A 25343-nucleotide genomic window follows, 5' to 3' on the forward strand; every position below is an offset into this window, starting at 1 on the left:
GAGTACCCAGCCAGCAGCTTAGGTACAAGCCCATCCCTCCACTCCCTCCAGCTGCTGCCCCTGAGAATGACCATCCTGTCCACCTATGAAACGAGTTGTTGAGGACTCAGGCAGGGTAGAAGAGAGATTCTCTGTGACTGAAGGGTGAGAGGCTCTTTCCCCCGGGGGCAGTGGGGTTTGGGAGGGGACAGGTTTGGGACCCAGCTGCAGGGGACTCTGGGATACCTCCCCTCAATGCAGCGCTCCAGCATTTCCAAGGCCTAGTTGACTCCGCCCTGAGTCCAGGCCGGAGCAGGGATTTGCACCCAGGTTTCCCACGTCGCGGGTCCGGCCCTGGGCCGACCCCTTCCCTCCACACTGTGATCCCCCTGCAATGGATGGGCTGGAGACGCCCAGCCTGGGCCCATGGCGCGAGGGGGCTATTTGCGCCGGACCTCACAATATTCCGTGCCTGGGGCCTCTGAAGGCTCCCCCACTTTGCGCTGCAGCTTGGAGAATTCGACGGAGGCGTAGTGCAGCTCTTCCAGCTTCCCGGGGCCTAGCGGGGCCTGTGCTGCTGCAGCCCTGTCCTGGATGCCTTTGGTCCGGCGGGCGGCTGGAGTCTTGTGATGCTGAATGAGAAGCAAGGCAGAGACACCAGGCAGAGACTTGCATCCACCCTGATTGCATGGGCTTCCCCAGGCCTCGTTTCCCCCACCCTCAGTGCAAATGTGTTTCCGGCATTGGGCGTGCACTAGCAAGAGGCGTGGGATTGGTGTGTTTTACACTCTGCACGCATAAGCCAATCCCATACCAGAACCAGCTCGGTTAATGCATTCACTGCCTCACCTGCACAGGCCACACATTAGCAACATGTGTGTGGGTATTTTCATTTCATGTACTACGAATGCAGGATTTCATCGCCTGCATCTCATCGCAGAACAGGTTCAGGAAAGGTATATTCTGCATTTCATGCACCGAGCACTTGGGACAGCACTGGTTAAGTTAATGCATTATCTGCATTGCCTGCACTGGCCATACATTAGTAATATGCAAGGGGTTGTGTACATTGTATGCACTGTGAATGCATGATTTGATCCCATGCATGTTGTAGTTCCATAGACGATGCTGATGCGTTCATTGCATTTTCTGCAGGGTGCATATATTTGGAACAGACAAGGTGCACCCTGCATGGATTATCTGAGCATATATCCCTAATACCATAGCAAGCAGCAGCAGAAATGTATTTCTTGCCCAGCTGGTGCATTCAGGAGATGCCCCAGGGATTGGCAGCATTGCAGCCCCAATCTAGTCCCGTGCACTTTGTGAGTGCACATGAATGCATTCGCTGCACGTCCTCTCCTCTGAGCAAGACCCGAGGGATGAGGTGCATTTTCTGCCTGCAGGAGCCGATCCCACACAGTTCAGGGAGCCCAAGCTGGTGGCAGGGGTGCATTTATTGCATTGGGCACACGTGGGGGGTCATGTGCCCTGGTGAATGCCTGGCTTATATTCATGCATTGGTTATAGGGGTGGGAAGGAGAAGAAGTGGAGGGGGCAGAGACGGGTCGGGTTGGAAGGGCAGGTGGGCTTGGTCCCCCGTTCCCCCCAGGTACATACCATGGGGATGCTGGTGACGGTACTGTAGATCACGGTGGCCTCGTTGGCTGTCTCCCCGACCTCGGGGCTGGGGGGCGCCAGTGCCCGGCCCCGCAGTCTGCAGGGAAATGTATCAGGACAGATGCATGAGCCTGGGAGGAGGGGCGTAGACTAGCCCATGGGGAGGGAGAAAGGGGGGACACCGGTGTGGGAGGCTAGAGTGCAGAGGACTGGGATAGGTCAGGGGAGGGGAGATCTTACTGGGGGCAGGAGGGGCAGTTGGGGGTCAGTGCGGGAGGACTCAGACTTACTTGATCACATAGAGCCCAAGAAGGAGTAAGCCAATGAGGACCACCAGCCCACAGGCCATCCCGATGATCACCCGCTTGACAGTCTCCTCTGAACCTGCAAAAACACAGAGCATGGGGCATGGCTGGAAGAGAACCCAGGAATCCTGGCTCCCAGCCTCACCCATTCCCTTCCCAGAGATGGGGATAGACTCTAGGAGACAAAGGTCTGCAGGGGGCAGAGTTCAAAGTGCAGGCTGGCGTAGCTCCCATGAGGGTTGGAGCCAAGGGAGAAGTTCCGGAGGCCCCTGTCCCCACTCCCAGTCCAGGTCAGGGCAGAATCACAGAATCTCAGGGTTGGAAGGGACCTCAAGAGGTATCTAGTCCAACCCCGTGCTCAAAGCAGGACCAATCCCCAACGAAATCATCCCAGCCAGGGCTTTGTCAAGCCTGACCTTAAAAACCTCTAAGAAAGGAGATTCCACCACCTCCCTAGGGAACCCATTCCAGTGCTTCATCACCCTCCTAGTGAAAAACCTAAGCCTCCCCCACTGCAACTTGAGACCATTACTCCTTGTTCTGTCATCTGGTACCATTGAGAACAGTCTAGATCCATCCTCTTTGGAACCCCCTTTCAGGTAGTTGAAAGCAGCTATCAAATCCCCCCTCATTCTTCTCTTCTGCAGGGTAAACAATCCCAGTTCCCTCAGCCTCTCTTCCTAAGTCATGTGCTCCAGCCCCCTAATCATTTTTGTTGCCCTCCCCTGAGCTCTTTCCAATTTTCCACATCCTTCTTGTAGTATGGAGCCCAAAACTGGACACAGGACTCCAGATAAGGCCTCACCAACGTCGAATAGAGGGGAACGATCACATCTTTCAATTTACTTATACAACTCAAAATGCCGTTAGCCTTCCTGGCAACAAGGAAACACTGTTGACTCATATCCAGCTTCTCATCCACTGTAACCCCTAGGTCCTTTTCTGCAGAACTGCTGCCTAGCCATTTGGTCCCTAGTCTATAGTAGTGAATGGGATTCTTCAATTGTCCTTGTTGAACCTCATCAGGTTTCTTTTCGCCAAATCCTCTAATTTTTCTAGGTCCCTCTGTATCCTATCCCTACCCTCCAGCATATCTACCACACCTCCTAGTTTAGTGTCATCTGCAAACTTGCTGAGGGTGCAGTCCACACCATCCTCCAGACCACTCATGAAGATATTGAACAAAACTAGCCCCAGGACCAACCAGGGCCGCCGAGAGGATTCAGGGGGCCTGGGGTCTTCAGTGGCAGGGAGCCCCCCCGCTGAAATGCTGCTGAAGACCCGGAACTTTGGCGGCGGGTCCCAGGGCAGAAGGACCCCACCACCACCGAATTGCCGACGACGATCCGGAGCGGAAGATGCTTCGGGGACCCGGGTTGTGTGAGAGTTTTCTGGGGCCCCCGGAGCGAGTGAAGGACACTGCTGCAGAGCCCCCAAAAAATTCTCGTGGGGGCCCCTGTGGGGCCCGGGGCAAATTGCTCCTCTGTCCCCCCCTCCGGGCAGCTCTGGGACTGACGTTTGGGGCACTCCGCTTGATAGCTGCTGCCAACTAGACATGGAGCCGTTGATCACTACCCGTTGAGCCCGACCATCTAGCCAGCTTTCTATCCACCTTATAGTCCAATCGTCCAGCCCATACTTCTTTAACTTGCCGGCAAGAATACTGTGGGAGACAGTATCAAAAGCTTTGCTAAAGTCAAGGAATAACACGTCCACTGCTTTCCCCTCATCCACAGACCCAGTTATCTCCTCATAGAAGGCAATTAGGTTAGTCAGGCATTACTTGCCCTTGGTGAATCCATGCTGACTGTTCCTGATCACTTTCCTCTCCTCTAAGTGCTTCAAAATTGGTTCCTTGAGGACCTGCTCCATGGTTTTTCCAGGGACTGAAGTGAGGCTGATGGGTCTGTAGTTGCCCAGATCCTCCTTCTTCCCTTTTTTACAGATGGGCACTACATTAGCCTTTCTCCAGTCATCCGGGACCTCTCCCGATGGGAATGAGTTTTCCAAGATAATGGCCAATGGCTCTGCAATCTCATTGGCCAACTCCTTTAACACCCTCGGATGCAGCGCATCTGGCCCCATGGACTTATGCTCGTTCAGCTTTTCTAAATAGTCCCAAACCACTTCTTTCTCCACAGAGGGCTCGTCACCTCCTCCCCATACTGTGCTGGCCAGTGCAGCTGTCTGGGAGTCACCCTTGTTCATGAAGACAGAGGCAAAAAAAGCATTTAGTACATGAGCTTTTTCCACATCCGCTGTCATTAGGTTGCTCCCCCATTCAGTAAGGGACCCACACTTTCCTTGACTTTCTTCTTGTTGCTAACATAGCTGAAGAAACCCTTCTTGTTACTGTTAACATCTCTTGTAGCTGCAACTCCAATTGTGATTTGGCCTTCCTGATTTCACTCCTGCAGCCTGAGCAATATTTTTATACTCCTCTCTGGTCATTTGTCCAATCTCCCACTTCTTGTGAGCTTCTTTTTTGCGTTTAATATCAGCAAGGATTTCACTGTTAAGCCAAGCTGGTCGCCTGCCGTATTTATTATTCTTTCTACACATCGGGATGGTTTGTTCCTGCAACCTCAATAAGGATTCTTTAAAATACAGCCAGCAATCCTGGACTCCTTTCCCCTTCATGTTATTCTTTCAGGGGATCCTGCCAATCAGTTCCCTGAGGGAGTCAAAGTCTCCCATATGAAGTCCAGGGTCCATATTCTGCTGCTCTCCTTTCTTCCTTGTGTCAGGATCCTGAACCCGACCATCTCATGGTCACTGCCTCCCAGGTTCCCCTCTGCTTTTGCTTCCCATACTAAGGCCTGGTCTACACTAGGACTTTAATTCGAATTTAGCAGCATTCATTTGAATTAACCGTGCACCCGTCCTCACCAGGAAGCCATTTAATTCGACATAGAGGGCTCTTTAGTTCGAATTCTGTACTCCTCTCCGACGAGGGGAGTAGTGCTAAATTCGACATGGCTATGTCGAATTAGGCTAGGTGTGGATGCAAATCGAACTTAGTAGCTCCGGGAGCTATCCCACAGTGCACCACTCTGTTGAAGCTCTGAACAGCAGTCCGAGCTTCGATGTTCTGACCAGCCACACAGGAAAAGCCCCGGGAAAATTTGAATTCCTTTTCCTGTCTGGACAGTTTGAATCTCATTTCGTGGTTGGACATCGGGGAAAGCTCAGCAGCACCGGCAGCAATGCAGAGCTCTCCAGCAGAGGAGTTCATGGAATCTCTGAATAGAAAGAGGGACCCAGCATAGACTGAACGGGAACTCTTGGATCTGATCGGTGTGTGGGGCGAGGAGTCTGTGCTTTCGGAGCTGCGCTCCAAAAAACGGAATGCAAAGACCTACGAGAAGGTCTCCAAAGCCATGAGAGACAGAGGATACAGGCGAGATGCAATGCAGCGCCGTGTGAAAATCAAGGACCCCAGACAAGGCTACCAAAAAATCAAAGCGGCAAATGGACGCTACGGAGCCTGCCACCACTGCCCCACCAGTGACCGTGGACTCTGACGATGGGACAGTGTCGACGGACAGTTCCTCGGCGATGTTCACAGACGGGGAAGATGAGGAAGGGTTTGTGGAGGACGAGGCAGGCGACAGCGCTTACAACGCTGGTTTCCCCGACAGCCAGGATCTCTTCATCACCGTCACGGAGATCCCCTACCAACCCTCCCCGGCCGTTAACCCGGACCCTGAATCAGGGGAAGGAGCAGTCGGTAAGTGCTTTAAACATGTAAACTTTTATTCTTAATATAACAGGAAGCTGAAGTATGTGAAAAGGAGGTCTCTCTATATATGGGGATAGAACAGAAATCCTCCTGGGAGATCTCCACGAAGCTCTCCTGGAGGTAATTGAAAAGCCTCCGCAGGAGGTTCCTGGGGAGAGCTGCCTTATTGGATGCTCCGTGGTAGCACACTTTTCCGCGCCAGGCTTTCATGAGGTACTCAGGGAGCATTGCCTCCCTGAGCACGGCTGCATAGGGCCCTGGTTTGTGCTGGCTTTCACGCAGCATGTGCTCTCTATCTCCTTCAGTGACCATCCTCAGGGTGATCTCGCTCGGAGACTCCTGCATCTAATTAGGGGAATTACTGTAATGTTACGCCTGGTCCAAAGTATTTTTAAAAAATCTCCGGACAGACAGCGTAGCAGAGACTCAGCACGCTGCTGCGTGACAAGCGTAACGGAAAGCCAAAGAATCAAATGGACACTCATTGAGGGAGGGGGGACTGAGGACGCAAGGTATCCCACAGTTCCTGCAGTCTCCGAAAAGCATTTGCATTCTTGGCTGAGCTCCCAATACCTGTATGGTCAAACACATTGTCCGCGGCGGTTCAGAGTATAGCTCATCAATGTACAACCACCCCCCACCCCCAGAAGGAAAAGGAAAAAAACACGTCTCTTGAAACTTTTAAATGTTACCCTATGTGTACTGAATGCTGCTGGTAGACAAGATGCTGCAGCACTGTACTGTAGCATCCTCCCCCCCCCACTTATGGGTGGCTGACGGTGCAATATCACTGATATCCATCGTCATCATCATCAGCCTTGCTGTAGATGGTGTAGTGCAATACAACTGGTACCCGTCCTCATCATCAGCCCATAAGTAGATGGCCTGCTAACCGTCTTCATCATAGCAACAGGGGGCTGAGCTCCATCAGCCCCCGCCCTTCCTGTGTAAAGAAAAGATTCTGTACTGCCTGGACTGTCATAGCAGCAGGATGCTGTTTTCCTCTCCCACACACTGCTTAATGTCTTGTCTGGACAATCATAGCAGCTGGAGGCTGCCTTCCCCTTATTTAATTTCAGTAACAAGTCACTGTTTCTTATTCCTGTATTCTGTATTACTTCAGCACACAAATCAGGGGACACTGCAACGGTAGCCCGGGAAGGCTGGGGGAGGAGGGAAGCAACAGGTGGGGTTGTTGCAGGAGCACCCCCTGTGAATGCCATGCAGCTCATCATTCCTGAATAATCTGACATGGAGCGGCTGTGCTCTCTGGTTCTCTGAAACACTGGATCTCTACTACACTAGCCCCATATTCTATGCAGGAATTATTCTATTTTTAGATACCATAAAGGAGGGATTGACTCGGGGAGTCATTCCCAGTTTTGTCTTTTGCACCCCCGGCTGATCTCAGCCAGGGGCACCTATGACAGCAGCAGAAGGTATAATGCAATACGACTGGTAACCATCATCACCTTGCCAATTTACAATGGCATGTTAGATGGTACAGTATGGCTGATAACCATCTCTGCTGTCATGCAAAAGCAAATGAATGCTGCTGTGTAGTGCTGCTGAATCGCCTCTATCCGCGGCATCTAGTACACATACGGTAACAGTGACAAAAGGCAAAACATGCTCCATGGTTGCCACGCTATAGCGTATGCCAGGGCAATCCAGGGAAAACGGGCTCGAAATGATTGTCTGGCGTTGCTTTCCCGGAGGAAGGAATGACTGACTACATTTACCCAGAACCACCCGCGACAATGAAATTTGCACCATCAGGCACTGGGATCTCAACCCAGAAGTGCAAGGGTCGGGGGACACTGCGATGGGGTGGAACAGGGGCAGAGTTTATGCTTTCAGGATTGCCTGCTGCAGGAGTGCGGACGAGATAGGTGCTGTGCATGGAGTTGTTCACAGACACAGACTAGACTGTGTTCATTGTTCGCAAAAATGTATCTTTGCAAGGAATTCACTCCCTTTCTCCCATCACACAGCTTCGACTGTCTCCAGACCTGCCACAGCATCCCCCTCACAGAGGCTGGCAAAGATTAGGCGGCGAAAGAAAAAGACACGGGACGAGATGATCGCTGAAGTTATGGGGTGCTCCCGAGCCGAGGCGGCCCAGCAGAGCCAGTGGAGGGAGAACCTCTCTCAGTACCAGCGCTCACACAGTGAACGGGAGAAGAGGTGGTGTGAGGAAGACAAGCAGGCGACTCAAACGCTGCTTGGACTAATGAGGGAGCAAACGGACACGCTCCGGCGCCTTGTGGATGTTCTACAGGACCGCAGCCAGGAGGACAGAGCCCCCCCGCAGTGTATCTGCAACCGCCCTCCCCTGCCACAAAGTCCCATACCTCCCGTCACCCAAAGTAACCAGAAGGAGTGGTGCCAGGGGCCGTGAAAACTGTTACTGCACCCCAGCAGAGTGCTCAAGTACCCAAAAGCTCTCATACCCTAATTTTTGAGAATTCCTTCTGTTCCTGACTCACCCAGGCCCCAATCCCAGTTTCATCCCCTTTGCTGTTAATTACTTTGCTGTTAATTACTGTTTCCGTCATGCTTTTTTACACAACACTGTGTTTGAAGGGGTGGGTGGGTGGGTGGGTGGGGAAGGGGGTAGGGTATTGCATAGGACAGTCACCTTTAGCAGGGTACCGAGACGGGGGCAGGATCAGCAGCAGGTCACACACACAGTGCAGTCAGTAGGCACCCTGGTCGGTATGGGAGGTGGTTTGCAGGTTCTGTGTGTGTTGGGGGGGTACGTGACTTTGTAGCGGGCGAGGGGGGTTACAGATCTCATGCAACGGTCCCTGTCCTGGACCACAGAGCCACGCAACAGAGGAATCTGTATCCATCCTCCCCCCGCCGCAAGGCCACATAGCCCCCACACACAGAGTCCCAAAAAGGAGGGATGGCAGGCTCCGTTGAAACAACCAGTCCGGCACTGTGGACCGCTCTGGGAGCAGGAGCCTGTCATTCCTCGAGTTTAGAGGCGGTCTTTACATCACCGCACACCCTACCCAGCACAGTCTGCGTCCCAGTTTCAACCCTTTAACGCAAAGTCATCAATAAAGAAACCTTTGTAAAGTCACAGTGGAACATGTGTTTTATTTTTAAACATGTGTTGGAAGTGGGGGAAGCGGGGTGGACGGGGTATGTAACTGCAAAGGATAGTCAACAGTAACTTGGTAAAGAAACAGGGGCAGGTTCAGCTTCTCTGTAAAGAAACTGAACAGTCACAGGTCACACTGCTCGCTGCTACTTGAAGAGTTCCTTGTCGCTGTGCAAGGCGCCTGCACAGAGCTTCACGAGCCAGGGCATTAGCGGGTAGGCTGGGTCCCCGAGGATCACTATAGGCATCTGCACATCCCCAAGAGTTATTTTGTGGTCCGGGAAGAAACTACCTTCCTGCAGGCGTCTAAACAGACCAGAGTTCCTGAAAACACGCACGTCATGAACCTTGTCCGGCCACCCGACGTTGATGTTGGTAAAACGTCCCCCATGGTCCACCAGTGCTCGCAGCACCATTGAAAAGTAGCCCGATTTCTCAGTAGCTGACTGTGGAAGAGGTGGACGATAAGGTGCGAGGAGTTGACAACGGCCATAACTGCAGCGGGCTCCGTGCTCGCAGTGCTGTGGCGCCCGCACTGTCACTGAGCAGAAAAGTGCACGAACAGATTGCCCGCAGGTGCTTTCGGGGAGGGCGTGATTGACGGTTCAATGATGACAGTTACCCATAACCACCCTCGACACATTTTTCCCCCAGCATGCATTGGGGGGAAATCCCAGAATTCCAATGGGCAGCGGGGACTGTGGGAACTGTGGGATAGCTTCCCACAGTGCACCACTTTCAAAGTCGACGCTGGCCTCACATTGTGGACTCACACAGTCAAATTAGTGTATTTAGTGTGGATACATAAATTCGACTTCATAAGGTCGATTCCACAAATTCGACTTAAGTTGATTCGAAATAGTCTTGTAGTGTAGACATACCCTAATTCTTCCCGGTTCGTGAGCAGCAGGTCTAGAAGAGCTGTGCCCCTAGTTGGTTCCTCCAGCACTTGCACCAGGAAATTGTGCCCTACACTTTTCTGACAGTCTCATCCCCCTGGGCCCATGAGCTGAACTGCAGGGCCCCCAATGAGCCGTTACCAGCCAGGGGCTCCCCGTCCATCTGCCGCTGGAGCTGGGGGAGGGGGGGAGTGCAGGGAGCAGCTGCAGCTGATGCTGAGCCACTGGCGTTGGCAGGACAAGTTCAGCCCTGTCCCCAGCCGGGGGCTGTCTGGGGAGAGCAGGAGACACAGTGACAATAGTCAGAGAGAGAAATCCAGTGGCAGGGAGTCCCGTGGGTTAACCCCACTCACACTCAACAAGCAGCTGGAACATCCCCTGGGCAGAGCTCTCCTCTCTCTGTGCCCAGCACCCATACAGCTCCCCGTCCTCAGCTATCACGTTGGGCAGCTCCAGCCACAGCTGATTCTCCCCCATGGGGCGGGCACCCTCGACGGCTCGGCCCCCCCATCACCCAGCCCAGCGCAGCGCGGGGGCTGCTGGCAACCGAGCAGAGGAATCGCAGGGAGTCGCCCTCCCGGGCTGTGAGCTGTGACCTGTTTACCACCAGGGTGCTGGTATTTGGGAACAGGAATAACAGAAGCCACTCGCACACTGAGCCAGCCAGTCCCTGTCCTGGGGCCAGATTGGGTCCAGAACCCACTAGAGGGGAAAGTCCCCGTGTCCCACTCCCCACCCCCTAGCAATACATCGGAATAGCTGGGGGTTGGTCCTGTTAGCTTTGGAGATGGTGATTTGCAGAGTCCTCACTGGAGCTGAAATACCCATGGCAACATATTAGCTTGGAGAGAGTCCCCCACTGACTCCCTGATCCTCAGCCCAGCAGCCCCCAATGCCCCCTTGCCACACTGCAGCACGGCGCCCCCAGCGTGGAATTCTTCGCCCAGCATCGATACTCCCCAGCGTCGCCTCTGCTGAGATTCGGCAGCTCCATACACCCGGCCCATCCCTGGCCAGGGCTCAGGGACTCGTTCCCCTTGGCCCAGCTCAGGGTGGCCTCAGTTCTGCTCCCAGCCTCACAGCTCAGACTCAGGGAGTCGCCCTCCTGGGTCTCCAGAGACACAAGGTCACGCTCAGCCTTCAATGGGGCCGGCATTGGAGGAGACGAGCAGGCAGGTTACACCCCCTCAGAGATTCTCTGCCCAGGAACCGAGATTCAGCCACCTCTGGGGTGGGAAATGGGGGCTGTTTACACGAGGAGCCCTCGCAGTGTGGAGACACAGCAGCTCTGGGGTCAGAGCACACAATCTTGGTGACTTTCCATGGCAGCAAGTCTCTGTCACAGAGATCGGTCCCTAACCCATCTCCTCCCCACTGCCCAGCGCCCCCTAGTGCCACCCCGGGGTCTGGAGACAGAGGGAACCGAGTTCGTCCCCTCACCACCCTCCCCACAGTCCTGTGGCTTCCTCGGGCTCTCCCCTCTGGACACGGACCAGCCTGGCCCAGCTGAGCCTGGTGCCTGGCCCGGAACGCGGGCAGAGCGTGACTAGGAGGCGCTCGCTGATTCCCAGGGCTCGCAGTGCGGCCTCTCACCGGGGTGTCTGTTGCTGGTCTGGTTACCAGTCGTGTTGGGGGGCCTGGTTGGGTCTGTAACACAAACCACACAGGGGAGATCAGGGGGGGCTGGACAGCACCAAGGGGGGGGTCGCTAGTGATCACTGAGCCTAGACATGGCCCCTCGCTGTGAGCTCAGCTGGGGGATGGGAAAGTCCCTGAAGTGACACAAGACCCGTGGGCGGGGAAGGGAAGCGACAGACCCGACTGAGCCCCACCCAAGAGGCGCCCGACGGAACCCAGGGGCCGGGTTAGGGTCACGCCGGGGAAACAGAACTGTGGGAAATGGAAACCCAAGGGACCAAAACTGGTTGGTCAAAAAATGGCCTAATTGGCAGAGTCACTAACAAGGGTCTGGGCTGCTTCAGCCTGGGTACTTAAGCGAGCGTCACCAGCGCCACTGTCTGCCGGGTGCCTGGGCATTCAGCGTCCTGCTCCCCAAACGTGTCCTCCCCAGGGCGGGCCAGAGCCAGGGGTCTAAATAACCCCACTCCCACCCCCACCCCAGACCCTGCCACCATCAGGGACATCAGACACCCCCATCATGGGTCCTTTGCCTTCCCCCCTCAGTTCATCTCTCCCCAGCCCTCTCCTTTTGCCCACAGGCTTGGCCGGCCACGCCTGGATATTTTACAGCCCGGCTGCACGCAGAGGGGCATCTGAAATCAACACCCAGAACAGCCGGATGCTGGTACCGTCTGGCCTGGCCTAGCAGGGTCTGTCCACGCTGCCCTCAAAGCCCCGAGGCGCCGAGGCTCAGAGTCTGGGTCCGTTGGGTCGGGCTCATGGGGCTCGGGCTGTGGGTCTCTGATTGCAGCGCGGACGTTTCCTCCGAGGTCTGTGCAGAGGCTTGGGGTTGTGCTGGGTCCTGGGCTCAGACACAGTCAGGGGACTGGGGGCCAGATTCCTTCTAAATCTCCCTCCGGCTGAGGGAACAAGGGCCGACCTTACACTGATGCCTGATTTGATCCTTCACCTCGCAAAGGCGGCAGCTGATTTTCCCTCTGCCCTGGATCTGCAGCGCGAGGGTCACAGGCCATTTAACGGGGGTTTGCCCTGGGGCAGGGCGGGCCAAGGTCTCTGGACATGGAGCGACAGCCCGGAGGGATCTCAGGGGGAACTGGGGTGGCTGGTATGAGTGGGGGAATCCCAGCAAGGGGGGACTGGAATGGGGTGGTAGATCCCAGCACAGGAGGATTCTAGGGGCAGGACAGATTGGGGGTAGAGGGGAGAACCGTAGCCAAGGGGGCAGGAAGGGGTGAAGATCGCAAGGGAGAAGGGGCTGCACGGTGTGGAGGGAAGGGGCCTGGAGTAGAATTGGCTGAGGGTGCCTGGTGGGGGGTGGGGATCCCAGCACAGGGCTGAGTTGGGGGAGGGGCTGGAGGGCAGGGCTGGGAGCAGGCGGGGAATCCCAGCAGAGGGGGCTGGGGGCCGGCGTGGAGGGGCTGGGGGGGGTCACTCACTGCTGATGTTGAGCCGGACGGTTCTGTGGGTGGAAGGTCCCCGTGGTGGCCTGTAGGTGACATTGCAGACGAGCTCTTTGCCATCGTCCGCCAGGCCGGGCGTGAAGTTGAGCGCGGAGCTGTGGGCCCAGGTGCCGTTCGCCAGCTGGGCTGAGACATTCCGGGCTGTGTCGTTGAACGGCCCCATCCAGGTGACTCGGGGAGGGGGCCCGGAGCAGCGCCCAGGGGCCGTGCAGGTCACAGTCACTGGCTCCCCGGCCAGCAGCGTCCCTGGCAGCCCCCGCGCTGGCGAAATCTGGATCTCTGGCTCCTCCGTCAGCCCTGAGACACAGGGAGAGGGGAGAAAATCGCTTAGGGAGATGAGATGTTTGCCCTTTAGGGGTGTGGCCCCAATCCGGCCTCACGACAGGGACTGGCTGGCTCAGGGGGCTGCTGAGCGGTGTCATAAATATAGAGGGAAGAGTAACAACTCTCTGTGCAGTAGCATCAAATCCCTCTTTGGCAGCTGTACTAAATCGCCTTCCCTGTAAGGGATTAATCAGCTCAAATAACCTAGTTGGCACCTGACCAGAAGGACCAATGAGGAAAGAAGAAACTTTCAAATCTGGGGTGGGGGGAGGATTTGTTTGTTGCTCTCTTTGTTGTTCCTGTCCGGATGGAGGGAGAGACCAAGCAGTTACAACAGCTCCTGCAAATATACCCGGAATAATAGATCTAAAACCACAGACATTGTAAGGAGGCAAGGAAAGGTGCTAGGTTATTTTGTGTTTTAGCTTGTGAGTTTTCCTATGCTACAGATGTAGTTTGATTCCTGTTTTTGTAACTGTGAAGCTGAGCCAGAGGGGAATCCTGTGTGTTTTAATCTTTTATTTACCCTGTGAAGTTACCTTCCAAACTGATTTTAGCAGGTGTGATTCTTTTTTTACACATTTTAAGAACCTGATTGATTTTTAGTGTCCTGAAGACAAAGAGTCTGGTCTGGGCTCACATTGCTAACCAACTGGTTGATACATTATTCTCCAGCCTCCACAGGAAAGGGGGTGAAGGGGCTTGGGGGATATTTTGGGAGGAGAGGGATTCCAAGTTACCTTTCCCTGCATTTTTCTATAACTCACTTGGTGGTGGCAGCAATAGCGTCCAAGGAGAGGAGAAGGGATTTGTGCCTTGGGGAAGGTTTAACCTCAGCTGGTAGAATATAAGCTTAAGGGGTCTTTCATGCAGGTCCGCACATCTGTACCCCAGAGTTCAGAGTGGGGGGGACACTCACAAGCAGTGACTGCAGCTGCTCTTACCTGCCGGCTCTAGGTTTTTTGCCGCCCCAAGCAAAAAAATTTTTGGCTGCCCCCCCCGCCCCCAGACATGAGCTCCCCCGCCCACCAGTGCCCCCCACTCACACCCCCTGTTGCCCTACCACTGGGCTCCCCCCCAAATGTGGGATCCGCTACCAGCACACTGCAGCCGAGCCCTGGCCCAGCTGCGACTCTGTTCCCATGCGGGTGGAGCTGCTGGGCGGCGCGGAGTGGGAGTACTTCCAGGTGGCGGCGCGGCTACGGGGTTGCGCAAAGAACACGGCCCCCTCCCTGGGCTTCGCAGCACTGCTGGTGGCCAAGGTGGATCAGTTTGCACTCACCACCCTCACCCCGACATGCTGGCGGCCTCACGGTGCCCTGGCCCAGCTCCGGCGGGAAGGAAGGTGAGGATCTCCGGCTGCGGGGTAAGTGCTCAGCACCGACAAACCCAGCCGGCCGCTCACCTCCTCACACACTCCGGGAGCCCCTCGCCACCATCGCAGCCCGTGCTCAGCTCCAGGGGACCCCGTTTCCCTCCCTCCCTGGCTCCTCACACACACTGGGCAGGGCTGCCCAGAGGATTCAGGGGCTTGGGGCAAAGCAATTTTGGGGGCCCCTTCCATAAAAAAAAGTTGCAATACTATAGTAACGTATTTGGAAATGTAAAAAATAACTAGTGAAAATTAATTTGTAATAATTTGAAAATACACCAAATACATGATTTAAAAACATGAACTGCTTTACTGGTCTGTCTACATTGGCAGTTACACAATGGGTGGTCGCTGGGTGAGGGTGATGGTTGGTGCCAATGGGCTGTCACTGCCTGGAGGTGGTGCTGCTGTTGCCCAGGGCTGGGTGGGGAGCTGGGCTCTGGGGGGTGCCCGGCTCACAGGGGCTGGGCTCAGGACTGTGGGGAGATGTGGTTGGAGATTGTCTGTCTCAGAGGGGCTGGGCTCAGAGCTGGGGGTCTGGGGTGGAGGAGGAATGGGGCCGGGGGGGTGCCCAGGTCCGAGGGGCTGGGCTTGGAGCTGGGGGTCAGGGCTGGGCCTGGGGGGTAATGAGGTCGGGGGGTGCCTGACAACCACCTCCCTGAGACCCCCCCAATCCAACCCCCCCTTCCCTGACCGCCCCCCCCCACAGAACCTCCACCCCCTCCCTGCCCCCTGAGTGTCCCCGGGACTCCCTGCCCCTTAGCCACCCCCCGGCCCCGGCCGCTCAGCCCGGCCCCGCGCTCCGGGCGAGCTCTTCCCCGCGCAGAGCCGCGTGGTGAGGGGAGGGGTCGCTCGGCCCAGAGCTCCCAGCCCCGCCCCCTGACCACGTGGCTCGGAGCGGGGCGGGGCTCAGCCCCCCCGGAGCCAGGCGGCTGCTGCGCTGTGTAGGATCCGGGCGCGAACAAGCGGAGGAGGAGCGGCCCGTCCCCTGCAGCCAGGCGGGGCCGCGCTACCCGTCAGGGGCCGCCCCTCTCCCTCAAGCGGAGCCGGGAGCGCGGCCCTGCCCCGGCTGCAGGGGACGGGCGGCTCCTCGGCTCACAGCGGCGGGGTGAGCTGGGGCCGCAGCCTTATGCCGCCCCCTACGTTCTGATGCCCTAGGCACCAGCTTGTTTAGCTGGTGCCTAGAGCCGCCCTGCTTACCTGGCACGGAGATCGTGAGCGCAGGGTCAGCGCCATCGGGATTGGAGCGGTAAGTGTGTTCTAACAGGCCTTTGTCGAAGCTAAAGAAATAACTCCCCGCATCCGTCCGTCGGGCATCACTGATTTGCAGGGAGCAGTCGCCGCGCACTGGATCCCCCATCAGCTGGAACCGGCCCTGGGTCTTATTCAATACCCAAAAGCTGGGGGCATTGATGGCCACGGGAGGATCCTGGCCCACAGTAGCAGGCTCCTTGTACCACTTTCCGTAGAGCTGGGCCGAGGGATTGTCGGTGTCATACTTGGTTGGGTACGTGAAGGTGCAGGGGACGAGAACGCAGAGACCCTCCTGCACCGACACCGACTGCGGCACCGTCAGGGTAAATCCGGGTTCCTGGGACAGCGACCCTGCAGGGGATGAGGAGGGATCAAAGTGGGACCCATAGAGAGCAGAGCCACCCCCCAAACTCCCCCCACAGCTCTGCCGGTGCCCCTCACTCCTGATCAACAGCCCCCTACGAGCCCAGCCCTGGGTCCTCAACCAATTTTCACTCCATTTACTTTCCATCCCTCCCTACATCGAGCCCCCTGCCCCCGCTCCCTGTCACTCAGTGCCCCCTAGCACCGCACGGGGGCACTGGAGTCCCATCCCCCTCTGGCCAGTCTCCCTTCCAAGTTCTGGGACAGACCTGGCCCCGCTTAGTGCAGGTTCTGCCCCCTGCCCTGGGGCTGCAGGTGCTGCTTACTTACCCCTCCAGAGCAGGGCGAGGATCAGGACCCTCAGCGTGGCAGGACCCCCTGCTCTCCAGGGGGGGCCCTGAGGCGGGAGCTCCCTTTCCCCAGCGTCCTGCTGTGGCATCGGGACTCTGCCCGGGCTGGGGCATCCGGCTGGTACAAACCTAGAGACAGACGGGGGGTTAGAAGTGTGAGAGTAGAGGCTGTTTGGGGGGTCACAGATCTGCCTGGGGAACCATTAGTGCTGCTGGGCTCTGCAGGGGGCTGATCTGGGGCTGCTGGCCTCACAGGGACCTCCCACCCACACAGAAAACCCCAAATCACCAGATGGTCCTGCGAGATCATGAGCTAAAAAAATCCTTAAATTGGTGAAAAAAACCTGAGATTTTCTTTAAGAATCATGAGAGCGGCCAGAAAAACCCAAGCTGGTGACAGAAGGTCAGTAGGCAGCGCTGCTCAGTGCCTGCTTTGCTTCAGTCTTCCCACAAAAAACAACATGTGAGCGGGAAACCAGCGAAGTTACCACGGACAACAAAGGGGAAGGGCTGCAGATCGGGATCAGTAAAGAACACGTCAGGGATGTTATGGCCAATTTGAATGAATTCAGATCAGTGGGGCAGGAAGCTGTTCAACCCAGGGGGGCTGAAGGAATTAGTGGAAGAAATCTTGGAGCCACTGGCAATAATATTTGCAAACTCATGGATGCCAGGAGAGGTCCCAGAAGATGGGGGAAGGGCTAACAGAGGGGCCATCTTTAAAAGGGGAAAAGGGAGGAGCTGGGAAACTACTGACCAATCAGCCTGACCTCGACACCTGGAAAGCTACTAGAGCAATGTATAAAACCTTCAGTTTGTGAGGCTGAACGAAGGGGTGATCACCAGCATGGATTTACCAAGAAGAAATGCTGCCAAACCAGCTTGGTTTCCTTCTTTGATGAGGTAACTGAACTAAGAACTTTGCCATTACTGTATGTAATTGATTCCATTTAACCAATTCTAGCTCTCATCTCTACCTTTTTCCTTTTATGAATAAACCTTTAGGTTTTAGATTCTAAAGGATTGGCAACAGCGTGATTTGTGGGTAAAATCTGATGTGTATATTGACCTGGAGCTTGATTCTTTGGGATAGAGAGAACCTTTTTCTTTTATTGGGGTGTTGGTTTTCATAACCATTCATTCCCCAGGATGAGTGGCTCTGGTGGTGATACTGGGAGACTGGAGTGTCTAAGGAAATTGCTTGTGTTGGTCACTGGGGTAAAACCAAAGTCCTCTTTGTCTCACTGGTTTAGTTTGCCTTAGAGATGGAAAAACCCAAGCCTTGGGCTGTAACTGTCCTGTTTAAGCAATTGGTCTTGAATTGGCACTCTCAGTTGAGTCCCACCAGAACCGCATCATCACAAGGTGATCCCAGCAGTTGAAGGCCAATAAGCCTAACTTCAGTGACGGGCAAACTGGTTGAAATTATAGTAAAGTGAAAGTATAGCAAAGAGCAGAATGATCAGATGCAGAGATTTGTTTGGGAAGACTCAATACGGTTTTTGTAAAGGGAAATCATGGGTCGCCAAACTACTAGAATTTTTTGACGGAATCAACAGCATGTGGACAAGGGTGACCCAGTTGATGTCCTTAGATTTTCAGAAAGTCTTGGACAAGGTTCCTCCCCAAAATACTCTTCTGCAAAGTGAGCTGTCATGGGATAAGTGGGAAGGGATCAGTAACTGGTTAAAAGCTAAAAAACCAAGGATGGGAATAAATGGCTAATTTTCACAGTGGAGAGAGGTGAATAGTGGTGTCCCCCAGGGGTCTGTATTGGGACCAGGGCTGTTCAGCATGTTCATGAACGATTTGGAAAAAGGGGTAAACAGGGAGGTGGCAAAATTTGCAGATGATACAAAACCACTCAGGAGAGTTAAGTTCAAAGCTAACTGCGATGAGCTACAAGGGGATCTCACAAAACTGGGTGACCGGGTAACAAAATGGCAGATGAAATTCAATGTTAATAAATGTAAAGTTATGCTCATTGGAAAACATAATCCCAACTATACATATAAAGTGGTGGGGTATAAATCAGCTGTTACCACTCATGGAAGAGATCTGAGAGTCACGATGGATAGTTCTCTGAAAACACCTACTCAATGTTCAGCGGCTTTCAAAAAATTTAACAGAATGTTGGGAATCCTTAAGAAAGGGATAGATAATAAGACAGAAAATATCATATTGCCGCTATATAAATCCATGGTACATGCACAACTTGAATACTGTGTGCGGTTCTGTGGCCCTATCCCAAATTGGAATTGGAAAAGGTTCAGAAAAGGGCAACAAAACTGATTAGGGGATGGAACAGCTTCCTTATAAGGAGAGATTACTAAGGGTACGTCTACACTACGGGATTATTCCGAATTTACATAAACTGGTTTAGCAAAACAGATTGTATAAAATCGAGTGTGCGCGGCCACACTAAACACATTAAATCGGTGGTGTGCGTCCACGGTCCGAGGCTAGCGTCGATTTCTGGAGCATTGCACTGTGGGTAGCTATTCCGTAGCTATCCCATAGTTCCCGCAGCCTCCCCCGCCCCTTGGAATTTCCGGGTTGAGATCCCAGTGCCTGATGGGGCAAAAATCATTGTCGCGGGTGGTTCTGGGTAAATGTCGTCAGTCACTCCTTCCTCTGGGAAAGCAACGGCAGACAAGCATTTCGTGCCTTTTTTTCCCTGGATTGCCCTGGCAGATGCCATAGCATGGCAATCATGGAGATTGTTTTGCCTTTTGTGACTCTCACCGTATGTGTACTACCTCACAGAGGCGATTCAGCAGTGCTACACAGAAGCATGCTTTTGCTTTTGCATGACATCAGAGATGGTTACTAGCCATACTGCACCATCTACCATACCATAAATTGGTATTAAGATGATCATCAGCCAGGGGCGCAAAAGCCAAAATTGGGAATGACTCCCTGAGTCAATCCCTCCTTTTTGGTATCTAAAAATAGAATCAGTCCTGCCTACAATATTGGCAAGTGTACTAGAGAACCACTGTATCATAGAACCAGAGAGCACAGCTGCTCTGTGTCAGATCCTGCAGAAATTATGAGCTGTATGCTATTCACAGGAGATGCTCCTGCAACAACCCCACCTGTTGATTCCGTTCTTCCCCCAGCCTTCCTGGGCTACCGTAGCATTGTCCCCCCACTTGTGTGATGAAGTAATAAAGAATGCAGGAATAAGACACACTGACTTGTTAGTGAGAAATGAGTGGAAGGCAGCCTCCAGCTGCTATGATAGTCCAGACAGGACAGTAAGGACAGTGGAGAAGAGGAGCCCAGCATCCCTCTGCTAGTCCAGGGGCAATTGAATCTTTTCTTTACACATGAAGGGTGGGGGCTGATGGAGCTCAGCCCCCTTTTGCTATGATGACGATGGTTATCAGTCATACTGCACCATCTACCAGGAAAAATTAGGGCCAGGCGCCCTTGATCGACCTGGCGGATGCTAGTCAGCATGGTTACTGCCCCATGTGCCAATAGGCTGATGATGAGGACGGATACCAGTCCTTTTGTACCATCAGCCACCCATGGCAGGGGGGAGCAAGGATGTTGGTGTTGAGTGCTGCAGCATTGCGTCTATCTGCAGCATTCAGTAAAGATAGGGTGACGTGTAAAAGAGTCAAGAGAGGATTGTTTTCCCTTTCACTTCTGGGGGTGGGTGGGGGGTTGCGTAAATTGCTGAGCTATGCCCTGACCCACCGTGGACACTGTGTTTGACCCTAGAAGCATTTGGAGCTCAGACAAGAATGCAAATACTTTTCGGAGACTGCAGGAAGTGTGGGATAGCTTGAGTCCTCCAGTCCTTGAGCGTCCATTTGATTCTTTGGCTTTCCGTTACGCTTGTCACGCAGCAGTGCGCTGAGTCCCTGCTATGGCGTCTGTCTGGAGATTTTTTAAAAATGATTTTGAATTTCATCTTCTGTAACGGAGCGCTGATAGAACAGATTTGCCTGCCCTTACAGCGATCACATCCGCATGGTCCATGCGGGAGCTCTTTCTTTATTTTGATTTTTAACTGCATCACCACACGTGCTGATCGGAGCTCCACGCTGGGAAAACAGGAAATATTCAAAAGTTCGCGGGGCTTTTCCTGTCTACCTGGCCACTGCATCCGAGTTCAGATTGCTGTCCAGAGCGGTCAGCGGTGCACCGTGGGATACCGCCCGGAGGCCAATACCGTCGATCTGCGGCCACACTAACCCTAATCTGGTATGGTAATACCGATATTAGCGCTACTCCTCTCGTTAGGGAGGAGTACAGAAACCGGTTTAAAGAGCCCTTTATACCGATATAAAGGGCCTCTTAGTGTGGACGGGTGTGGCATTAAATCGGTTTTACGTTCCTAAAACTGGTTTAAACGCCTAGTGTAGACAAGGCCTAGGACTGGGACTGTTCAGCTTGGAAAAGAGACGACTAAGGGGGGATATTATAGAGGTCTATAAAATCATGACTGGTGTGGAGACAGTAAATAAGAGAGTGTTATTTACTCCTTCCCATAACACAAGAACTAGGAGTTCCCCAATGAAATTAATAGGCGTCAGGTTTAAAAAAAATGTAAGGAAGTATTTCTTCACACACAGTCAACCTGTTGAACTCTTTGCCAGAGGATGTTGTGAAGGCCAAAACTCTAACAGGGTTCAAAAAGAACTGGTTAAATTCATAGAGGGTACGTCAATCAATGGATTATTAGCCACGATCTACAGTGATAGTGTCTATAGAATCTTTTTGCCAGAAGCTGGGAATGGGCGACAGGGGACGGGACACTTGATGATTCCCTGTTCTGTCCATCTCCCTGGGACACCTGGCATTGGCCACTGTCAGAAGACAAGATACTGGGCTAGACTGTCCTTTGGTCTGACCCAGACTGGTCGTTCTTATGGAGAAATGTGGACTTGGTGGAACTACCATTAAGTGGATACAGAATAGGTTAAACAACCGCAAACAATGAGTAACTGTTAATGGAACGATGTGGGATTGGAGGGAGGTCCCAAGTGGGGCTCCACAGGGATTTGTTCTAGGTCCCGTGTTGTTTAACATCTTTATCAATGACGTGGATGTAGGACTAGGGAGCAGACTGATCAAATCTGCAGATGACACAAAGCTGGGAGGAGTTGCCAACACTTTGGAAGAGGGAGCTAAAATTCAGAGGAATCTTGATAAATTGGAGAATTGGGCTGTAGCTGACACAATGAAATTCATCAAGGAGAAATGGAAGGTGCTCCACGTAGGGAACAAAAACCAAATGCACAAATACAAGATGGGGAAGAACTGGCTTGGCAGCAGCACTGCTGAGAAGGAGCTGGGAGTTGTGGCGGATCACAACCTCGACAGGAGTCATCAATGTGATGCTGTTGCAAAAAAAACCCCCAAACAAATGCAATGTCAGGTTGCATGAACAGAGGCAGAGCATGCAAGTCAGGAGAGGTGACAGTACCGCTCTATGCCTCAGCTGGAGGACTGTGTCCAGTTTTGGTCACCAATGTATAGAAAGGATGTAGAGAAATTGGAAAGGATTCAGAGGCGAGAGATCAAAGGGATGGAATGGAAGCCCTAGGGGCACAGCCTGAAGGAACTGGGTATGACTAGTTTGGAAAAGAGATTGGTGGGGTGAGAGGAGACATTATCACAGTTTTCAAGTACAGGACAAGCTACCATAGAGAAGCTGGAGAAAAGTTGTTCTCTCTCACCCCAGAGAGCAGGACGATAGCAGTTGGACAATGGAGCAGATGCACAGGGAGGTGGTGGAAGTGCCTTCACTGGAGGGTTTCGAGAGGGGGCTGGACAGTATCTGTCTGGGATGGGTTAGGCCCAACAAATCCTACATCTTGGCAGGGGTTGGACTAGGTGACCCCTGTGGTCCCTTCTCACCCTGTGGGTCTGTGATTCTAGGATTCGCTAAAAAATCCCAAGATTGAATGTGAACATGACAACCCCAACCCCTCCCTGAAATTCACTGATAAATCCTGAGGTTTGCTTTAAAAATCCTGAGATTGGCCAAATATTGTGAGATTTGCTCTCAGAATCCTGACTTTGGCTTTTAAAATCCACATATTTGTGTTTTGTCTCCCCGGTTCTTTGCAGCCCTTTGCCTCATCCACCCCACCTGGGTGCTGGTGCAGTGAGCTCAGCGGGTGTCAGCCTGGATCCCCCATGGCCCATGCACCAGCCCAGAGCATGGTGCTACGGGCCCTGCTGCCCAGGGCTGTAGGGGCAGGGGCCGGGCCCATGAGATCCAGCCTAAATTCCCATCCCTGGGTCGGGACCCTGCTCGGCCTTAAGGGGCATCGGCAGAGCTGTGGGGGCAGGGAGCCCAGGGCTGGGATAGCAAGAGGCTGCAGGTGGGGATTGAGGGGCAACCCAGTCTCCACAGACCATCCAGCTCCCTCCCCCCTAGTTCCACTCCCCCCTAGATCTGCAGAGGGGGGCTCAGCACCTGGCTCTCCGACCCTGCAGCCTGGGTTCCTGACTCAGAGTCTGGGGAAGCGGCAAGCACAGGAATGTGAAAGCAGAAGTGGATGCGGACAGGAGGGGGTTGGGGGAGATGCTGTCTCAGAAACCCAGCACCAGCATCCTGCCGACTTCCCCTCCTTCTGGCTGGCCCTAACCACGGCTTCCCTGCAACAGAGGCAGGCTGCATATTGCTTGTGGGGCTGGAAATAGAACCCAGGAGTCCGGGCTCTGAGCCCTGCTAACCCTCACTCTCCTCCCAGAGTTGGGATAGAGCCCAGGAGTCCTGACTCCCTGCCTTCACCCTCCACTGTAACCCACTAGACCCTGCTCCCCTCCCAGAGCCAGGGACAGGAAAGGAGACCTATCTCTGAGACCCTCTACACCCCACTCCGGTCCCAGAGCTCTGGATGGACCCAGTAGTCCTGTCTCCCAGCCCCACTGTTATGATCATTCCCCTCCCAGAGTCGGGAATAGAACCCAGGAGTCCTGGCTACCTGCCCCCCATCCCAGATCTATCCCTTTATTACTGGTTTTCCCCGTCACACAATAATATTTGAAGACTAGCAGCTCACCCCTCTTATCGTATTGTACATGCATTAAATGCTAATCACTCACCCCGAGCTGAGATGCAGCCGCCTCTGGGGCGGGGCAGCTGGGAACAGCCACACAGCAACACTGCCCAGGGGTTGCTCACCCAGAGCTGAGATGCGTCTGCCTCTGGGGTGAGGTGCTGGGAACAGCGCACTGGAACAGCAGATGTCCGGTTAGGATGGCTAGTGAATCCCGACTCCAGTGGGAAGAACCGGGTGCGTGAGGAGACCTGCCTTGGACTGAGCAGGCGCGAGTGTCAGGGCGAGGGCTGTGGAGAGATGTGAGATTTCAAGACAGGAAAGGGAAGTCAGGGCGTGAATCTGGCCCTAGAGCGTCTTGCAGAAGCCGGTTCCAGTGGCTGCAGATCTCGGTGCCATCGACGCAAGCGGGAGATTGTCCCAGATACAAGCAGCTCCCACGGACAGCCGGCTTCCGACCCCACCGCGTGGGGGTGCGTACTGGCTGGGGGGACTGGCTGGGAGGGTAATGGGGCACAGGGCCCTTCCCCTCTATAGGGCGCTGGCTCCAATCTGCCCCAGGGTGAGTTTGACACTCTGTATCTCAGGGAAACAACCTACACCCCCATTTTTATCGTTAGAAAATGACTGTGTGTATCCAATGCAAAGTTTGTAATTTCGGGTGTCTTCAGAAGGCTTGTGAGGCACTGAGCATTGCTCCCTCCAGCCAGGCCCATCTCCTTCTATAGATGGAGAAAGACTGACTGGGCTTCTGGCTTCCCTGGCCTTCTTATAAGGCCCTGGTGCTCAGTTTGGGGTGTGGCCCCAGCTGCAGCCACTTCCCCAATCAGCCCAGCCTAAAGCCCCTTCTCAGGGCTGTTTTCAACCCCTTCAGGGCAGGAGCAGGGGTCCACCCTGCTACATATCCTAAAATAATAGTCAGTGTATGTATCTATCCAGTGTATGTGTGCGCGCACTGTCTATATGTACTCTCTCTCTCTCTGTATGTATATGTGTGTGTATATGAGTGTGTATGTGTGTATGCGCATGTATGTACGGTACAGAGCCATTTATGCACGACCCGTTTACGCGCGAATCCACTTAACACGAGGTAGCGCCATGCCTCCCCGTGCTACCTATTTAACACGCGAGACTCGTTAACACGTGGTACAGGAACTTGCTATATAGTGCTACAGAATTGCTCACTAACTCACTGAGCTAGAAATCGACAGGAAGTGCGGAGCAGAATTGTGTTGTATGTTTTTCCCTGTGTTCGTAAAGACGTATCACGCACGCTTAGTCATTGTCACGCTATAGGGCAGAGGGCAAGCGTCAGCGTTCCTACAGTGGAGAAGAAAAGCTGCTGCAATACATCGAGCAAATAGCGGAGAAACCCAGGCCAAAGTTTCAAAAGACACTGGGATTGCCGAATCTGCTCTCCGAGGATGGAAAAACAATGAATCTAAACTGAACGGCTTTGTACACAATATCGATTCTGCCGCGGGGCTTAAGTGAAAACGTGTGCGCTATTCAGCAAAACCCACGAGAGAGATAACCATGCGCACGTGGTTTGCTCAGGAAAGGCTGAAAGGAATGCCCCTAAGGTGGGCCAACTCTTCAAGCCCAAGCGACCAAATTTGGAAATTTAACAGGGGATGAATCATTCCAAGAAAGCAAGGGGTTTATAAGTCGTTTTAGAAAGCGTCATGGCACAGCGCAGGTATCGATTTCTTTTGGCACGTGCCAAAAAGTGAGTTTTATTCCTAATTGCAAGTTTACAGTTTCTGTGATTCTCTGACATGTCTAGAAACCAAGGATTCTTCTGAGCTTGGACCAATCTTAGCACATAGTAGGTGCTACTGTAACACAAAGACAAACACAATCAATTCAGCATTTCTCAAAGACTGAACACTTG

The 25343-nt window shown here is 53.7% G+C and overlaps 1 protein-coding gene across 1 annotated transcript; it reads right to left on the minus strand.

Annotated features, from left to right (window-relative positions):
• Positions 1-419: 419 nt before the first annotated feature.
• LOC120390583 (myeloid cell surface antigen CD33-like) lies at positions 420-24732 on the minus strand. Its single transcript, XM_039513316.1, has 7 exons — positions 24723-24732; positions 15655-16059; positions 12735-13055; positions 11251-11304; positions 1890-1983; positions 1600-1696; positions 420-611 (listed from the first exon to the last, which is right to left on the minus strand). The coding sequence occupies exons 1-7, from the start codon at positions 24730-24732 to the stop codon at positions 420-422; spliced, it is 1173 nt and encodes a 390-aa protein (XP_039369250.1).
• Between the last annotated feature and the right edge of the window lie 611 nt (positions 24733-25343).

Source organism: Mauremys reevesii, linkage group 24 (genome assembly GCF_016161935.1).
Source record: "Mauremys reevesii isolate NIE-2019 linkage group 24, ASM1616193v1, whole genome shotgun sequence".
Lineage (NCBI taxonomy): Eukaryota > Metazoa > Chordata > Testudines > Geoemydidae > Mauremys > Mauremys reevesii.